Below are 15871 nucleotides of genomic sequence, written 5' to 3'. Positions count from 1 at the left end.
AAAAAACTTCTCTGTGGCTGCTCTGTCTCCAGCCCGTGCCAAAAATAGCTAGTCCCCCAGTAAGACCTTGTTTTGAGCAATATGGCAGAGCAGGCACAGAATGCAGCGTTTCTGAAGAACCCTAGTAAGCCTCTTCACATAAGCACACTCACACTAAGGCTCTCAGCAATGGCCTTCCTCAAGAGCTCCTCCTCTTCCTCTTCCTGACAGTTCACTTGTCTGGCTTCTTGCTCACTCATTTTCAGGGCCAGAGCAAACTGTTCCTCTTCAGTCATCTCTACAGAAGAAAGGAAGGAAGGATAATGTCAAGCCACAGCTGCAGGTGTATGAAAACACCCCACGTTTACCCAGCATCTTGAGAGAGGTGCCCAAAGAGCCTCACCTCCCCAGTAGGAGAACAGAGCAAATAAGAACATCTCAGCCTTCCTTAAAAGGTACTAGCAAGCTGGAGCAGGCAACGCTAAATGAAAATAGTACGTGTGTGCAGAGCTGAATCACTGAGCACAGATCAGGAAATTCAGTTAGGGTTTCTATAGCAATCTAAACGCTGAATCCTTAGGTGTATTAACTACCATGGGACATCTTAATGCTCTCATCCACAGCATACGCTATAGCTCTGTGTAGCTGGTTCTCAGAGGAGAAAAAGGTGGATGTTCAGAACATGCACATTTTTACATGGGATTGACTCAGAAGCAAGGCAGGATAAAGAGCAGTCCTCCTCTAAGGTACTTAGCCAAATACATGTCCCTTTGCCTTCTGACATAAATATAYTTCAATACCTCAGAGATCTAACCCAGAGCAAAAAAATCATCCCAATGGCTGCTGTGAACCTTTACAGGGGATAATGTTATTTGCTGGGTGGCTCCATGAGGGATCTTTCACATGGATTCACCCCCCTTCTGCACACATCACTGCTCCACACGATCACTAAGCCAGCCAGGCATGGGAAAGGGCTTCTTGGACTTGCAAGGACTATCTCAGCAGCAAATCTCTTCCTGAAAAGATTCCCCACTCAAGAAGTTGAGGCTGGCTATTTAGAAACAAAACAGCTAGTTACTCTGGGAAAAAAAAAAAACCAAAAAACATATATTTATTTAGATTCACTCCAACATTTTCACTATTCTTAAAATATACAACGCCTGCAGAACAGAGTGCAGCTCGGAAAACAACTGAACAGCTCTCTCAGGAGCTGAAAAATCCATCTCGGCGCTCGCGACGAGCTGACAGATTTCCTTCCAAAGCCCCTCGCCCGAGGCAGCAGCAGGCACACGCCACCTCATGCGTGAACCCGAAGGCCCATGCTGACGGGTTACACGAGCTGAGAGAGGGGGACCTGAGCAGAAAGGCTGCCCAGGCACAAACGKGTCCTCACCGCAGCCTGTGTCAGGACAGGGGCATCCCTGGATAAAGCTGCAGTCGGAAGCTCCCGTTTTCTAACCCATCCTCTCCCTACCACACAACATCGGGCACCCGACCAGCCTTCCCCAGCCCCCTGCGAACGTCACGTTGCTTTTTTCCCCACTGAAGCAGGATTTGGGTGGTTCTGAAGACCAGCAGTAGATTCCCTTATGTGTCCTACCAGGTCTGCACTTAGTTATTGTTGTTGTTGTTTTATTTTCCCCAGGGAATTTCTTTAAAAATTAAGAAAGAGGTTGAAGTGAAGGCAGACTGCAGCGCAGTCGGGACTCATGGGGCTCTTTTGTCCTTGGACAAAGTCACTCTCTAATGTTACAGCCAGAAGGGACTAGAGAAAAAAAAAAAAAAAAGCCATTCTAATGGAAAACACACTACAATCTGGTGCACGAGGAAAGCTCCCCCAAACCAGCACTAACACTCAGCACTTCCATCATATCCAGCACCTCCCGAGCAYTCAGGGAGCACACGCTGAGTTGTTTCCCTGCCCAGACCATCACAGCAGGGAAAATGAGGCCAGATACCGCAGACCTTGACATGTGCCGGCAACGCGGCGCATGGGACCGCTGCCCCCCGCTGCACACAACAAGGCCTCCCACGTGCTTAAATTAAAACAGAGGCCTAAGTGCTCACCAATTCAGGCTATCAACATTCACGAAGCTTAATATAAAGCAACATTTTTTTGGCGAGTTACTAGTGTACATTTTGTTTTCTTCTCCCTCCCTGGCACAGCAATCTCCCCTCTGGGGACAGGGAATGTGCCAGACAAATGCTGCCTCTGGCAAAGAAACCAGCGACAAACAAAATGCACTTAGTTCACATTCCAACTGAGTAGGTGCTCTGGAGCTGGGGGAATCTTGAGTTTAAATCCACCTGGAATTATGGTGGGAAGTGCACGCAGCAGCTTCCAAGGGAGCTGACCTGCTTTGGGCTGAGGGCTCGGGAGCTGCTCTGCGGCCCCGACTCCGCTCTGTGCTTCCCATCTCCGCRGCGCGTGCAGACACTCGCGTCTTCCTGAGCTTGACGTTGATTACATCGGTCATAATTTATGATGATTAGAAATGCTGAGCATTGGGTTGGCCTCCGACTGCTGTGTGCACATCGGAGAGCTCGAGGAGCCAGCGCGGAATCGGGCTGTGTTGGGGGGCACCGGGTTACTCCGGCTTTCGGAGAACCGGCCTTTCCACCCAGGCAGAGAAGACTTGGTCATGCTCAYGCGCATCTTAGCTCTTCCTCGCAGGATGCCTCTGCTGCCTGCTCTTCCAAGCTGGGAATTCTGTATTTCACATCTCAGAATCCATTAGTGACACATCCCTCTCCACGCAATATGGAATCCAGCACGGAACGGCTCCTGGGGCTGGTACCACCCAAAAAACCCACGGAAAGGAAGGAGGGGTCAGGAAAAAACCTGTTTTGAAGGCATTACAGCCCTAAACAAATTAAACCATTTCAGAGCCTTTTTAAATGCTAATATGGCAATTTGCTAAGCGATTTATGTTCCATTTTGACGTTTGCAAAGTGAATTAGATGCAAAACCCCACTAGTTGTAGTTCTAACACTTACTAATAAGAGATTTACTCAAAAATAATGGAAATGCAGGATCTCAGTATTCCCACATATCCAAAGTGCAATTACAGTAAAAACATTCAAATGTGCTTTCAAGCACTGACTTCATCTGGAGAAAAGAGAGAACTTCTTCAGGTTTTTTTGTATTTCCATTTATCCTGTCAGGACGAAACGTCACAGATATATTTTAGTTATAGCTTTAGGTTAAAATGAATAAAACCACAACAAAGCAAAAATGGGAGGATATGCTTTATAACCAGAGCCTGCAAGTATCTGCAATTTTCCAGTTTCGAGGAGAAACAACTTAACTCTACCCAGGAGCACCAAGTCTTTACAAAAGACCAATCTGCCTTGCAATTCAAGGAGTATTTTTAAAGACACTGAGAAAAATAATTACTACTTCAAATCTTAATTTGCCTAAAAGCAAACACCAAAAGTTTAATTATGGTTTCCAATAAGCGAGGGAGCAGACCCATCCCTTGTGCTTGATAAACAGGTGACCGCTCTCCAAGAGAAAACAGCACCTGGCACCCAAAAGCCAGAGCCCTTCACTGCGGCACGGGTGCTGATGAGCAGGGAGCTCTGCCAGGGGTGCCAGGGATGGTCGAGCGAGCCTGTGTCCCCAGCTTGGCACCACGGCCAGCCCATGAAGCAGACTGGGGGCTCCTTGGCAGCAAGGATGGAGAAGTGGGTGAGAAAGATGCCCATCCGTGCAGCAATCCCACTGCAGTGTTTATCCCTGTTAGGTATCTGAGAGGATCTGAGCTATCTGATCCACAACAGGAGGAGACAGTGAAAAAAAACCACCAAATCCTGGTCCCTCTCCTGCCTTCCCCAAGGGGCAGGGCACGAGTGAGACTGGACATTTCAAAGGACTCAACCAGCTGCTGGCCACATAGCCCCAAGCTGCTGCTTCAAGGACACACACACCCTCACAGGAAAAAAAACAAAAAAAGGCTGCATTTGCCCTGGGAAGAGAAAAACCATTATCAAGAATTTCAGTATCTAAAAATGCAGCAAAACTCTCCTGTTATACAACAGCTAGCGAGCTGGCAGTGCCTCATGCAGCTTTTCTGGAGCACCCAGAACACCTATCTCACAGCAGCAGCTGCTGAAAGCAGCCACGCGCCAGGACGCATCGGACTGCAGCAACAGGGCGCTCCTAGCACCCTATCTGTGGTCACATCCAGTTTGTTTATCTCCAAAAAAAATAACAAGCAAACACAAACACTCGTCCCCTGTTTCCGACTTTGTTATCTGACTTGTTTGACCCAGGGTGTGCACAGCGGATTTCAACCCCCACAAAGAGCCAGGCTGTTTCCTGCTATGGCCTCAGGCCTCTATTAAAAACAATTTAATTCACACAAGACCTCAGAGGACAGACATGCCCAACTGCTGCTGCTCGTGGAGCTCCAGAGGGCTCCATTTTGCTCAGTGATTGCTTGGGGTTTTGCAGGTGAAAACGTCCTCTAATTTTAAAATATTCTGGATGCAACGTGCCAGGCTGCTGCCTTAACGGAGCGTAAGAGGGGGAGAGCGGATCCACGGCGTCAGGGCAATGGTCCATTTGGCCAAACAACTGCAGYAAAAAGATGCTGCTCTGCAGGGCGCGTGCCCACGCTGGCCCTTTCGGTGCTCCCTTCTGCCTGTTCACCCGCAGCTTTCAGAACTGCTCTATGATGGATGTTAGTGGGAATATGCCAGCCTGTTCCCCTTAGCATCTGTTTATAGACCTGTCGTCCACGGATGTGTTTAATCCATCATTAAAGCTGCTGATACCAAACCCTCTACAACCTCCTGTGGTAAAAATGCTCCAGGAGTTCACCCTGTGCTGTGCAAAGATTTACCTTCTTTTATCTGTTTTAAGCCCATCTCCTGCTATTTCTAGTGAGGACATCCCGATTCTGACTTTGTAGGAGGTGGCAAACAACAGCTCTGTGCTCAACTTATGTATTGCCTTCCTGATGTGAACTTTAATTCCAGCTCCCTCAGCCTTCTCCTCTCCCAAATGAAGAGTGTCAGGCTTTTCAGTCTCTCTGTGCAATGCTGCTGCTCTGCTGCTGCTGCCCTTAATGATTTTACTGCCCTTCTCTGGATATGCTGTAGCTCCACCATGTCCTTGAGATGCAGAGCCCAGAACTGCACCACAACGTGATGTGGGAGCACCTACATTTTACAGAACAGCAAGATGACACGCAACAAATCTCTTGCTCTTAACACCTCTCCCGATGACGCCCAACATTGCTGGCTTTCCTGGCTGCCCTGGGCTGCGAGCAGATGATTTCAGGGAAGTGTCMGCTGCAACTGAGGTCTCCCCTGAGCTGTGGCTGCTGGATCAGAGCATCACAAGGTATCAGGGACAGACAGCAGCAAAGAGGCCTGAACAGGGTGGTACTTTGTGATCACAGACAACAGCCTCAGACCAGCTTTAGCTCATCTTGAACCCTGATGATGGACAAATACCTCCGCACACCTATTTTAGAAGCGCACCAGTTTGCCCACATGCAGCCTAGGGAGCAAACAAGCACTAGTCAGTCTGCCTAAGCAGGAAGCCAAATGTTACCATTGAGGAGGGTGTTCCCCCACAGAGCTGCACATCCCGAGCTCCATCACAGCCTTTCTGCAWGGGAAACAATGTCTAACACAAACCGTGGAAGCGGCTCCGCACCCATATGCTTCCCCAAACCCACACTTGAGACCTACGTGCAATTTTTCTTTTTGCAGCAAACTTCGTTCTATCCAGCTGCTGTTTGGTTCTTTTATTTTGCAGTCCACTCTCTTCCTTTGCCTCCTGCTGCAATGAAAAACAACAACAACAAAATGGTGAGTCCACACAATATGTAAGAAATACCCCCAGCCCCTTCCCTGCTGCCTCCCTGTGCAAACACGGGTTCAGAGCAAGCCTCCATTTGTAGGAAATTTGAATTTCAAGCACAATTCAAGCACATTCTGTAACTATTAAAAGCTATGTGATAAGCATAACGAGCAACAAGAGTTACAGACTGACATAAACAGAGAAGGAGGAGAGACAATAGACTTCATGCCAGTCACCACCATGCGCTGCACCTGCTGCCCGGGATTCGAGAGCGGGTTTGTTTGGCCTTGCTAAAGCGCTGGTATTTGCAGGCATTCAAAGCAGAAAATAAACACCTTTTTGTAAGAAAATAACCTCACATCTGTAAGCCAGGGCTGCCTCCTGCCATACGGCTTCTAGCACGCTGCCCACATGATCTTTGGAGACTAAAACTGGTCTTCCAGCCTTGCTTSCATGGCTAATGCACCTCGAGAGCAAGAGGGCTCTTCCAGTACCCCCTTCTAGTGCTGTTCCCTCCTTGTATTGCCCTGCGATCACCGCAGCTGTTTAATTCTTGATGCTTGAACACCTCAGATATTTGTAGTCCTGTGGCCTCCTGCAATATTGCCCATAAAAGCAGCCCAGGAGCACGTTAGTTTGAGCACCCAGTCTTCAACACGGGTGCCCACGGGCTTCCCTGGCACACGCTCACACGGCGCTGTCCCAACGGCTCCGGCCAGGGCCCGCACGTTACCCAAAGCTGTCCCTGGACTCCTTCCAATTTRTCTCTCTAAATCAAGCAGGATTAGAATCAAAAGTGGTTTTTCAGGGAAAGACACCCACGCCTGGCTAGCAAGGGACCTCGTGTGACTSTGTCTGCAGCGGTACTGGAGGTTTTGGCAGCCCCACGAGACCCACAGCAAACCAGCTGCTCGCTGGTGCCTTACAGCACCTTCAGCCCCGTGCCAAAAGGCAGCCCCTGAGGTGATGCACGTGGTTTAGACTATTCTAATGCAAACTGTCACAGAGCATCTTTACAAACATAATCTATATTTTTCTGTTYGTTGCCCATGTGTCTTAATCGGTGAAGTCCTTTGGACTGCATCTGTGCGCTGAGTTTTGTTCAACACTATTCAAGTGCTATCAGTAGAGTTTATTAATGTATATACACCACTTGCTCCCTCTAACAGATCATTAATGAGGATGTTAAAACACACACAGCCCTAATATTGATCTTCTTGGCCTCAGCCTTAGATCTCCCCAGAATCAGCCGCTCCGTTGTTCATCACAAGCCTTTGCTGACAGTCTTTTAGCAGGATTTCAATCCAGGAATGTTACTATCGAGACCAAATTGAATTATTTATCCAACGAAGATTTTGCAAGACATACTATTAAGTGCTTTTCTGAAACCCTAATACATTACACCTTTTACATCCCCTAATGCATCCTTCACTCCTCTCTCCTCCTGATTTAAGAATCAGCTCACAATAAGGAAGCTATCAGGCTTAGCAAGTCATTCTCCCCTCCACTACCCCCATGCTCCCTCCTATGGGTTTTTTTCCTTGGATTCCTTCCCTTCTCCAACCAGCCTGCCTTTGGTACCCCATTTCTAAGGGCTGTCTCCTCCTCTGTCTCCAAACCACTGGTTCACAGCTAGATTCTCTCTTGCTAGAAGACAGATGCCCCCAACTTGTGAGCACGTCTAGCTCAAGCTCCGCAGTTACAATCCCCTCTTTCCGAGGGTATTTTGTCCCCTCCATAGTTTTCCCTGCCACATGCTGAGCTGCAAACCGCCCTGCTGTGGCTTGCATGGTGCTGACCTCGTGGGTGGCTCACACACAGGCTGGTGGGGAAGAGCCTGYGGGATCGCATCCAGATCACGTTGGAATTACACACAGGAGGATGTTATGCCAAAGCTGTCCCACTCAGCACCCTCCAGCAGTGCTTAGCAGTGCTGCTGCTGCTTAAAATGGGCCAATTTCACCCCAGCGGGCTCCCTAAATCCCCCGTTCTTCTCTGTGGGCACCAGTGCTGCCCGTGCCGCTCTTGCGCTTGCTGGAAGGTCGAGCCTGACGCTCATCTGCAGCTCTCCTGCAGGGCACCCATGTGGTTTATAAGCAGGCCAAGCTCTCCCTGGCCACCAGTGTTTGGTCTGTATACAGACACACACATTTACATGACACAGGACAGCACAGTACAGGGCTCAGAGCGCGCTGGGCTCTGAGCTAAAGGCAAGTCTGGGTCCCGAGAGAACCGCCTGGTTTCCTTGCTCGGTGCCTCTGCTCCCCACGCTGCGTCCTGAGGAATGTCGACACTTACAGCAGCTCCAGGAGCAAAATTACTGCAGGACATGTGTTGTACGAGCCTTATACATTGGAGAAAGATGTTTAAATTGCTCAGCAGCGTTCTACTGAACAGCTCCAGTACAGGGAACTGCTGAAGCAAATCCAATTAATCCTGGTGGGCCAAAATATACACACACATCTCAATTCCAGGAATTCTTAAATCTTCCTTATTTTAAAAGCCAGAAAGGAAAACATACCTTTTAATTAGGATTTATGGCTGCTTGTACCTCTGCTGGGAGACAGCCCCGCGGGCCCCAGAGTGCTCTGCATAAATGCAGGCATGGATGGTAGCAACAGAAGAGGCCAAGAAAATTCAGAGAAGACAACAGGGTTTGCTCTATCTGACCCAACCTTTTAATGCTCATCTGTCTACGAGGATAATAGGAACTCAAGGGGCCACTCAACCAACTGCCTTTCTAATAAGATCACTAGTCCAAAAATAATCTTAATCAATTAAAATATTCCCATTCTGCAACCAATGCTCTTAGTTACAAGGTCATCTCCAGCACACAACTTCCAAGGGAAAACAATTATTAGAGCTGAGGTGGGGTGGGAACTGAGCACCTCTGCTCAGTGCCAGCCTGGAGAGTCTCTCCTCCAGTGCCGCCAATTTAAAGCATAATGGCCAGGAGGAATCCAAATTTTCTTTCTCTGTGCCATGCTCTGCAGCTTAATTTATGATGCTCTCCTGTGAGTGACTTCACTGTCAATATTGTGCACAGATCAGGAAGCAGACAGGTTTCCAAAGTTCTTTACGCATTTAGTGGAAGGCAGCCACTATTGCCTCTTTTTTTAACCTGCTGGGTTGCAACAGACAGCAGAAAAGCAAACTCCCATTTTAAAAACACTTTGGCACATACTTAGAGGGCCCAACTCTGTCAGTGGAAAATATACAGCTCTACTCAATCCTAAAAGCCTATAAACGGAATCTAGTAGCCGCTCTCYCACAGGCAGTTCCCTTGAATCCACATTAGAAAGGACCAAAAAAGCCCCAGCTCTACTGACTCGGGAAAGGAAAGGCTACAAAAGGACGTCTCCAGAGCTGACAGCACAGACTGCAAAGTCAAAAGGTCTGGTTAATTTTGCTGTTCAACAGCAGTTGGGACCATCTAACAATAGGGCACAGCCAAACAACACATGTCCTGCATGGGAAATGCGCAGACGAAAATGAGACTAAATTATTTCTAAAAGCCAATTAGATGTTGGAAGTGCCACATTTTGGCTCTAGCGAAGGCTGCCGCTGAAATTAATATCACACCCTCCTTGATTAGGCTCTGACTTGAGTTCAGAACTCGCTTCAGCTCTGCTGCGTCTTTCAGCTCGTTAGGACAAACCTCGTGTAAGTGGAGATGCGAAGAGGGCGACGCAACAGAGCTTCCCACTCGCCGCTTCACGCGCACAGGAGGGAGGTCCCTGGGGGAGAAGGGGCTTCTCCTGGGCTRGCAGGAGGCTGCTTCAGTCCCACTGGGACTTCCAGGGGCACAACGCAGCCAAAGCCTCCTCAGCAGCAAAGCTGGGGCTGAGTTTTCCCCAGGGATCGGAGGCAAGGTGATACTCTCATATGGTTCTGCTTCACAAGAAGGTGGGCAGCGTGCAAGGTGGGCACACAAGCTGTTCCAGCTGTGATGATTTCAGCACCATCGTCTCTAGAGCAAGACCTCTACTGGAGAGGGGGCCCTCAGGCTGGGTCTAGACCCGAGGGAAAAGCCCAGTCACATCTGACAGAGAACAGGAGCAGGGCAGGGGCTAATTATTACTGCCAATCCCTGGAAAGGCTTCCCTCTTTCTAACAAGCAACAGGGTCTTTTCTGAAGCATTTATAAACTTAGAAGGCCCCAGACATTAAGTATCTCCAGATATGAGAATACTAAAGCAGAGGTGCTCCACATCTAAAGGAAGACGGGCGCTGGATGCCATGCAGAAGGAGATGACACTGTCACCCTGGCGTTGTCATTTCCCAAGGCTGCTGGAACCCATGAACAGAAGCTCAGGCAGAAGGAGCCCACGCGACTTTGTGCAAAGTCTCCAAGCAGAAGCAGGTGCCCTCTTGGTTCACAAAGAATCTGAGAGAAACGGGTTAAATCACCCTTGTGTGACCTGTCTGCAAATTCCCCCTGCAGATTTGCAGTCTTTTAGGCTCAACTGCATTGCAGGCTGCAGATCAGTCAGACATTTGAGCACAAGGACTTGGCCTCTAGCCATGCTCAATGCTCTCGCTTGACCAGACCTCCTGCTGGGCGAAAATCATGTTCCAGGCCTGGGTTCAGACAAGCTTGGCCGCCAAAGCCTGACCCCTATTCATGCAGGAGCACCAGAAGACAAGCCAGGAGCTGTCGGAAAAAAAGGCCTTCCCTGGCACTACTTAGAATAGCGTGTGTTTGAGGGCAAGTAAATGACYTACCTCTCTTCTGGCATTCCCTGCAAGATGCAAACAGTCAAGGGAGACAGTTACCATTTTATTCATTCATCACGTCTGTGTTTGCAGAGACCCTGTCTGCACGCGGCGAAGGTCATCTCCTCTCATTTCCACCGAGCCAGCGAGACTGCTCTTAATTTGTCTGACCCCACTCTAAAGAGAGACACATTCTCTGAATCCAGAATTAGATGGAAYGGAGATCAGCAAGCCCCATGTCCAGAAAAACCTCCTCCTGATGCAGCTCCACAGATGCCACAGCACAGACATGAGCAAAGAAAGAAAACTTGGCAAAATAACATGGATGAGCTTGATAATCCAGCATGACTGAAAAAATTCCTAAGGGAGGCAGTCTGCCAAAGATCATCAAAAGTGAGAAGCTGGAGGCTTTCCAGGTGCAGCTGCTACAAGATCTGCTGGTCTGGAAGCAGAACTAGGGACTTGTTCTATAGATACCTGCCAAGAGACTGCCAAGGAAGAAAGCCATTGAATCAATGATGCCCAAATTGTCCTTGTAGCTTCTGATTCATAAGAAACCATGTCCTAACAGATGCAAGATTAATTGAGAATGTATTGTTCTCCAAAATTGCTATTGATCTGAGATTCCCACACCTCTTCTTGAACACATAACAAGGTCTTACTAGAGCAACAACAACAGCTACACGGTTTGAGATTGAAATTCAACTTGATGCACACAGAAAAACTGAGACAGTTACAGAAGCCAGACAGTTATTTTTTGAGATCCCATGTAAATCAAATTCTGGGTTGTTTTTTTCCAGAAAACAACACTGCAAGAGACTGTGGCTCTGGAAGCTGATGACTCACAGAAAGAAAGAGACTGAACTGAATAAATCCACTTATTCAACCGACTGAACTGTTGTCACTTAAACAGAACCTAATTGGCTCTTTAACGGCCTCTCTGAGCATATCCTTTTCTGTAATATGACCGATTATGCCATCAGAATTTATTGTTTATAGACAAACTTACAGAACAGTCAGGGAGCCTAACCTTTTTATAGATGGGTTTTAAGAGACGTTTGTTTCCTCTTTTTCAGATACGTGCACATTGAGATGAATAATTGGAGACAATAACAGGTCCTGATCTTTTATGTACTGCAGCATCTCTTATAGCTGCCGCTTTCCTTTTTTCCTTATAGGATTCACAATAAAGGCCAGTGATGCAGCAGACATCTGAAGTTAACTTAGCATATTGCAGAGCTAAGGGTTTAACCCCAATGAACTATTACTGCCATATGTTCCATTTCTTTCAGGGAATTTCCCAATGGGAAAGAACTCAGACAATGCGAAGAAGAAAAAAAAAAACCCACATCCAATATCATTTGCCCTACAGCTTTTTACTGTTTATTTCTAGTGCTTTTCCCCTTCTCACACGATAATCGTCTTATTGTAGAGACTCATGCTCCAGATGTGGGAGCGAAGGGGACTTGATTTAAGATCTACAGCTTGAGAGTGAACTGAAATGCTTTTGAAAATGGTGGAATTATAAAAAGCAGCTTAGGATCTCAAATCACAGGCAAAACAGCAAAGCCTTAACAGCCATACATAAAGAACTGATTCTAATAATTTCCTCTCATGTACATCACTTGAGTTGAAGCCACATTCTCAGGGCTCYGGATTTTCCCTAAAAATTAGCACCTCAAGGCCAGTGAACAGCTACAGGCATTTCAATCTTTTAGAGTAAAGCTGACATAACATAATGCTGGGAATAAATGATCTGGGCCCATAGGTCTTGGCCAAGGGAACTGGCACTGCAGTTCACCTTTACATCTTATGGAAGTGCATTTAAAACTCAGATCTCCATAATGCAGGATCAATTTATCAGACACCAGCTGTGTTCTGAACTGCTTGCTAGCCTGTGTTCTGAATCATTTTCTTATCTATTTGCACATAATACAGAATCATGTTTCTGTGGTTTAGCTGGAAATCAATCAAATAAAAATTACGAAAAAAAAAAAAAAGATTTGTAAAGGGATTGAGGAAAGGTTACTTTTAAATTACGTTTCAAATTCAGCACTGAGAGGATTTGGTTATCAAATCCCAGACTCATAACTCACCCTCACCAAGCGCACCATTCATTTCCTAGTCAAATAGGATTTGATTCATCTCCTCTATAAGAGGAGCAGCACGAAACCCGCAGAGCAAAGGCTGACCCAGCACGGGCAGCGTGGGGTGCTCAGACACCCTCCTGGGGCAGCAGGGCCCAAGCAGGCTCGGGACTCCCCCTTGGCACCACTGACCTCTCCGTCGCTGTCAGATATAACGATAAACGCCTCCACAAAACTGCGCTTCTTCTTGGCGTTGACCAGGGCCCTCTTCTCTTCCTCCTCTTCCTCCCCATCCTGACCTCGAGAGTCAAGGCCCTCCGTGGGTTTCTTCTTCCTCGGCATCATTCACTCTGAAACAGAGGGAAAAATTAAAATCCATTTGTTTCCTTCTGGTTTAGATTCCCCCTAGCAGTCATCCTTTTTTCTTTTTTTTTTTACTATTTTTAGGCAAAATACTCCAGGCACTAGAAGCTTATTATGAAGTGTGGTGGATTTAGTGTTACCGGGAGCCACAGGCACGGGTCACCCCAGTCTAGTTAAGGTTACTTTATTAGAGCAGATCATTAGCAAGGGGTTTGGGGGGAACGGCAGCGTAGACAGGGGCCACTCKGAGTGCCCTTGCTCCAAAGCAAGGAGACAACCTCCTCTCCCCCTCTGCTGTTAGCGCTCATCCAAACCTTCATTTCCCATCAGGTCTCCCGCCCTGCGTCACAGACCCGTTTCCCCTCCTCTGTCCCAGCTTTTCACTACCCCAACGCAGAACAAACCAGGATGTGGCAGCGAAACGAGCTGAAATTCATAAGCAGCAACAAGACACCACAGCAGAACGAGCCCTTGGCAGCTGCTGGAGGCATCCAAAGGCATCCAAACCCGGGGCAAAGGTGCGTGTCTCGGAGGATGCCATTCCGCTCCCACCACAGCAGCTCCACGGAGGGCTGCAACACGGAGCAGGTGCCGCGGAGTCGGGAACGCCGCCGYGTTGGGCATTCCCAACCCGGGCCTTCTGCAGGCCCCTTCTGCCTCCTTGAGATGGCTCAAACCCCTGCTGAGAGCTACAGCAAGAACCTAAGAGACGGTGCCACTGGGTCCCGACGTCACCCAACACAGGCCCAGTCTCCCGCCCCAACACCACAGAACTGCAGGCAAACAGCAGCGGGGTGTAAAAACGCTAACGGGCAAGAACTTCCAGATGCAGCTAGCACTAAGCCAGCAGCACACTCCCCATCTACAGGAGGCAGCAAGGTAAAACAGGAATATACCTATCCCGCCCAAGCCTCTCCGCAGCCTTCGAAAACTCCCCTGGCCTCCCTTCCCTGCAAAGAGATGCACACTCATGCCTCAGGAAAAAGCAGATGATTATCCTGGTGACAAACCATTTGTACCAGGGGTCTGCTGAGCACGGTGAAGATGGAATATGGTACAAACTGCACACAATATGGTACACACTGCACGCACGGCGTCGTAAGCGATTGCAGCGGTCGCTGCAGAGTCCACAAACGTCTGTCTGTTTGGAAAGGGGAGATAAAACCAGGCACGGCCTGCGGAGAAGCGCTGGCTCCCGCGGAGCGAGGTYGTTCTGTGCTAGCTGAGCCGGCGCAGCCCTTGCTGGAATAGCCTTCCTTCACCTTCCCCATTCCTTATCCTTTGCCCTCTGCCTTGAGGGATGAGCGGGAACCTTCGTGCCCGACTGCCGAGAACTGTCACCCTGAGATGACTCCATCTGGGCAGGCAGAAAATTGGGAGAGACCCCCGGGTGACCAGTGCCCGGGACACCCAAGCCCACCCGGGTCACTGTGTCTGCAGCCAGTCCCAAACCTCGGCCACTCCAACGGGAGCAAGGAGCACCAAGCAGCTGCCTCGCAGCCCTGTAGTTTCTTAATCCATGCCGGTGTCGCCAAGTCCCCTGCGACGGCGCGGGGCATCTTCTGCCCCGCACGCTGCGTTCAACGAGAAGTCACCGAGAGGCATCAGCTGGAGCTGTGGTGAGTCACCTACCTCCAACGTCTGAGGGAGATAAGCAAGATGGAAGAGATGYAACCACACAACTCCCACCGCGCTGCTCCAGGCGCGGGGACTTGTGGCAAGAAGGAGTCTCTGCAAATGTAGCTAAGGGAACGAGACAAGCAGGGGAGCGCACGCAGCCGTGCTGGGCTGCGGGTATGAGTAGGAGAGCAGTAATAGCTTTGATTAGAGTGATGGAGCTGGGGGAAAAAAACAAGTGTGAGAGCACATCCCCCTGCCTCGGGTAAGTGTGCTCAGCACAGAAGCGGCATTTGGCTTTTAGCACTCTTGGAATGGACAGTYATCTAAGGGGAAAATACTTGGTTTCGGGTTCAGTGAAAAAGGCCAAAGATGGAATTACCTGAAGACACCTTTGCCATGCCGTTCATGGAGCAGTTTCCCAGTTCTCCACGTTTCCCTGGCTTTGAATGGAAGAGAATTTCTTTCTAAATGCCCTGACAGCGAAGGTGACCTCCTGACAAGGGAACTCACACACCGCATTTTTCCAGTTGCATTTTTAGGGATATCCTTGAAGATCCCCAACTTGTGATTATTTGTCATTTTCCCTCTCATCCATCATTTTGATGAATCAGAAAGCAATTACCGACAGAATAATTCGAAATCTTGACACTGCAGCTACAGACCTGCCAAGCGGTGACAGCTTGAAAAACGCTTCAAAACGGAGCCAAAGAAACAAATGACTCTGGTCCCCGCATGCGCTCCGGAGCCGCGGGCGCCTCGTGGGCGCATCCCGAAGCGCCGTGGGATGCTCCGTGTCCGTGCGGATACCTCGGGAGGCTCCGTGTCCTTGCGGACACTGCGGGAAGCTCCGTGTCCATGYGGACACTGCGGGAAGCTCCGTGTCCATGCGGACACTGCGGGAAACTCCATGTCCATGCGGACACTGTGGGATGCTCCGTGTCCATGTGGACACTGCGGGAAACTCCGTGTCGATGCGGACACTGTGGGATGCTCTGTGCCCGTGCGGACCCCACGGGAGGCTCCGTGTCCATGTGGACCCCGCAGGAGGCTCCGTGTCCGTGGGGACACCGGGATCCGCAGCTGCTGGGGGGACAGGGGCTGTTTGCAGGAGGCGTTTGCAGCGCCGGCCCTTCGGGACGCTCGGCCCGGTCCGGCCCTTCGGGACCCCCGGCGGGGCCGGGCCCCTGGCGGCGGGACGGCCCGCCCGGTCCGGTCCCGCGCGGTCCCGCCGCAGCCGCCCGCGCTCGGGCTCCCACGCGCGATGCCGGGCACGGGGGGATGCGGAGCGGGC

At 49.5% G+C, this 15871-nt stretch overlaps 1 protein-coding gene across 1 annotated transcript in view; it reads right to left on the bottom strand.

Moving 5' to 3' along the window:
- The window catches only part of UIMC1 (ubiquitin interaction motif containing 1), a 34524-nt gene extending 21585 nt beyond the window's left edge, over nucleotides 1-12939 (bottom strand). The window contains exons 1-3 of the mRNA XM_026047690.1: nucleotides 12790-12939; nucleotides 5683-5773; nucleotides 153-277 (exon numbers count right to left, since the gene is read on the bottom strand). Coding sequence (XP_025903475.1) covers nucleotides 153-277; nucleotides 5683-5773; nucleotides 12790-12939 — 366 coding nt within the window. The remainder of the gene's footprint in view (nucleotides 1-152; nucleotides 278-5682; nucleotides 5774-12789) is intronic.
- Nucleotides 12940-15871: the final 2932 nt, after the last annotated feature.

This window comes from Nothoprocta perdicaria, unplaced genomic scaffold (genome assembly GCF_003342845.1).
Source record: "Nothoprocta perdicaria isolate Ctin4 unplaced genomic scaffold, notPer1 scaffold_5, whole genome shotgun sequence".
NCBI lineage: Eukaryota > Metazoa > Chordata > Aves > Tinamiformes > Tinamidae > Nothoprocta > Nothoprocta perdicaria.
The sequence above is the reverse complement of the archived record's forward strand: the minus strand, read 5'-3'. Positions and strand labels throughout refer to the sequence as shown.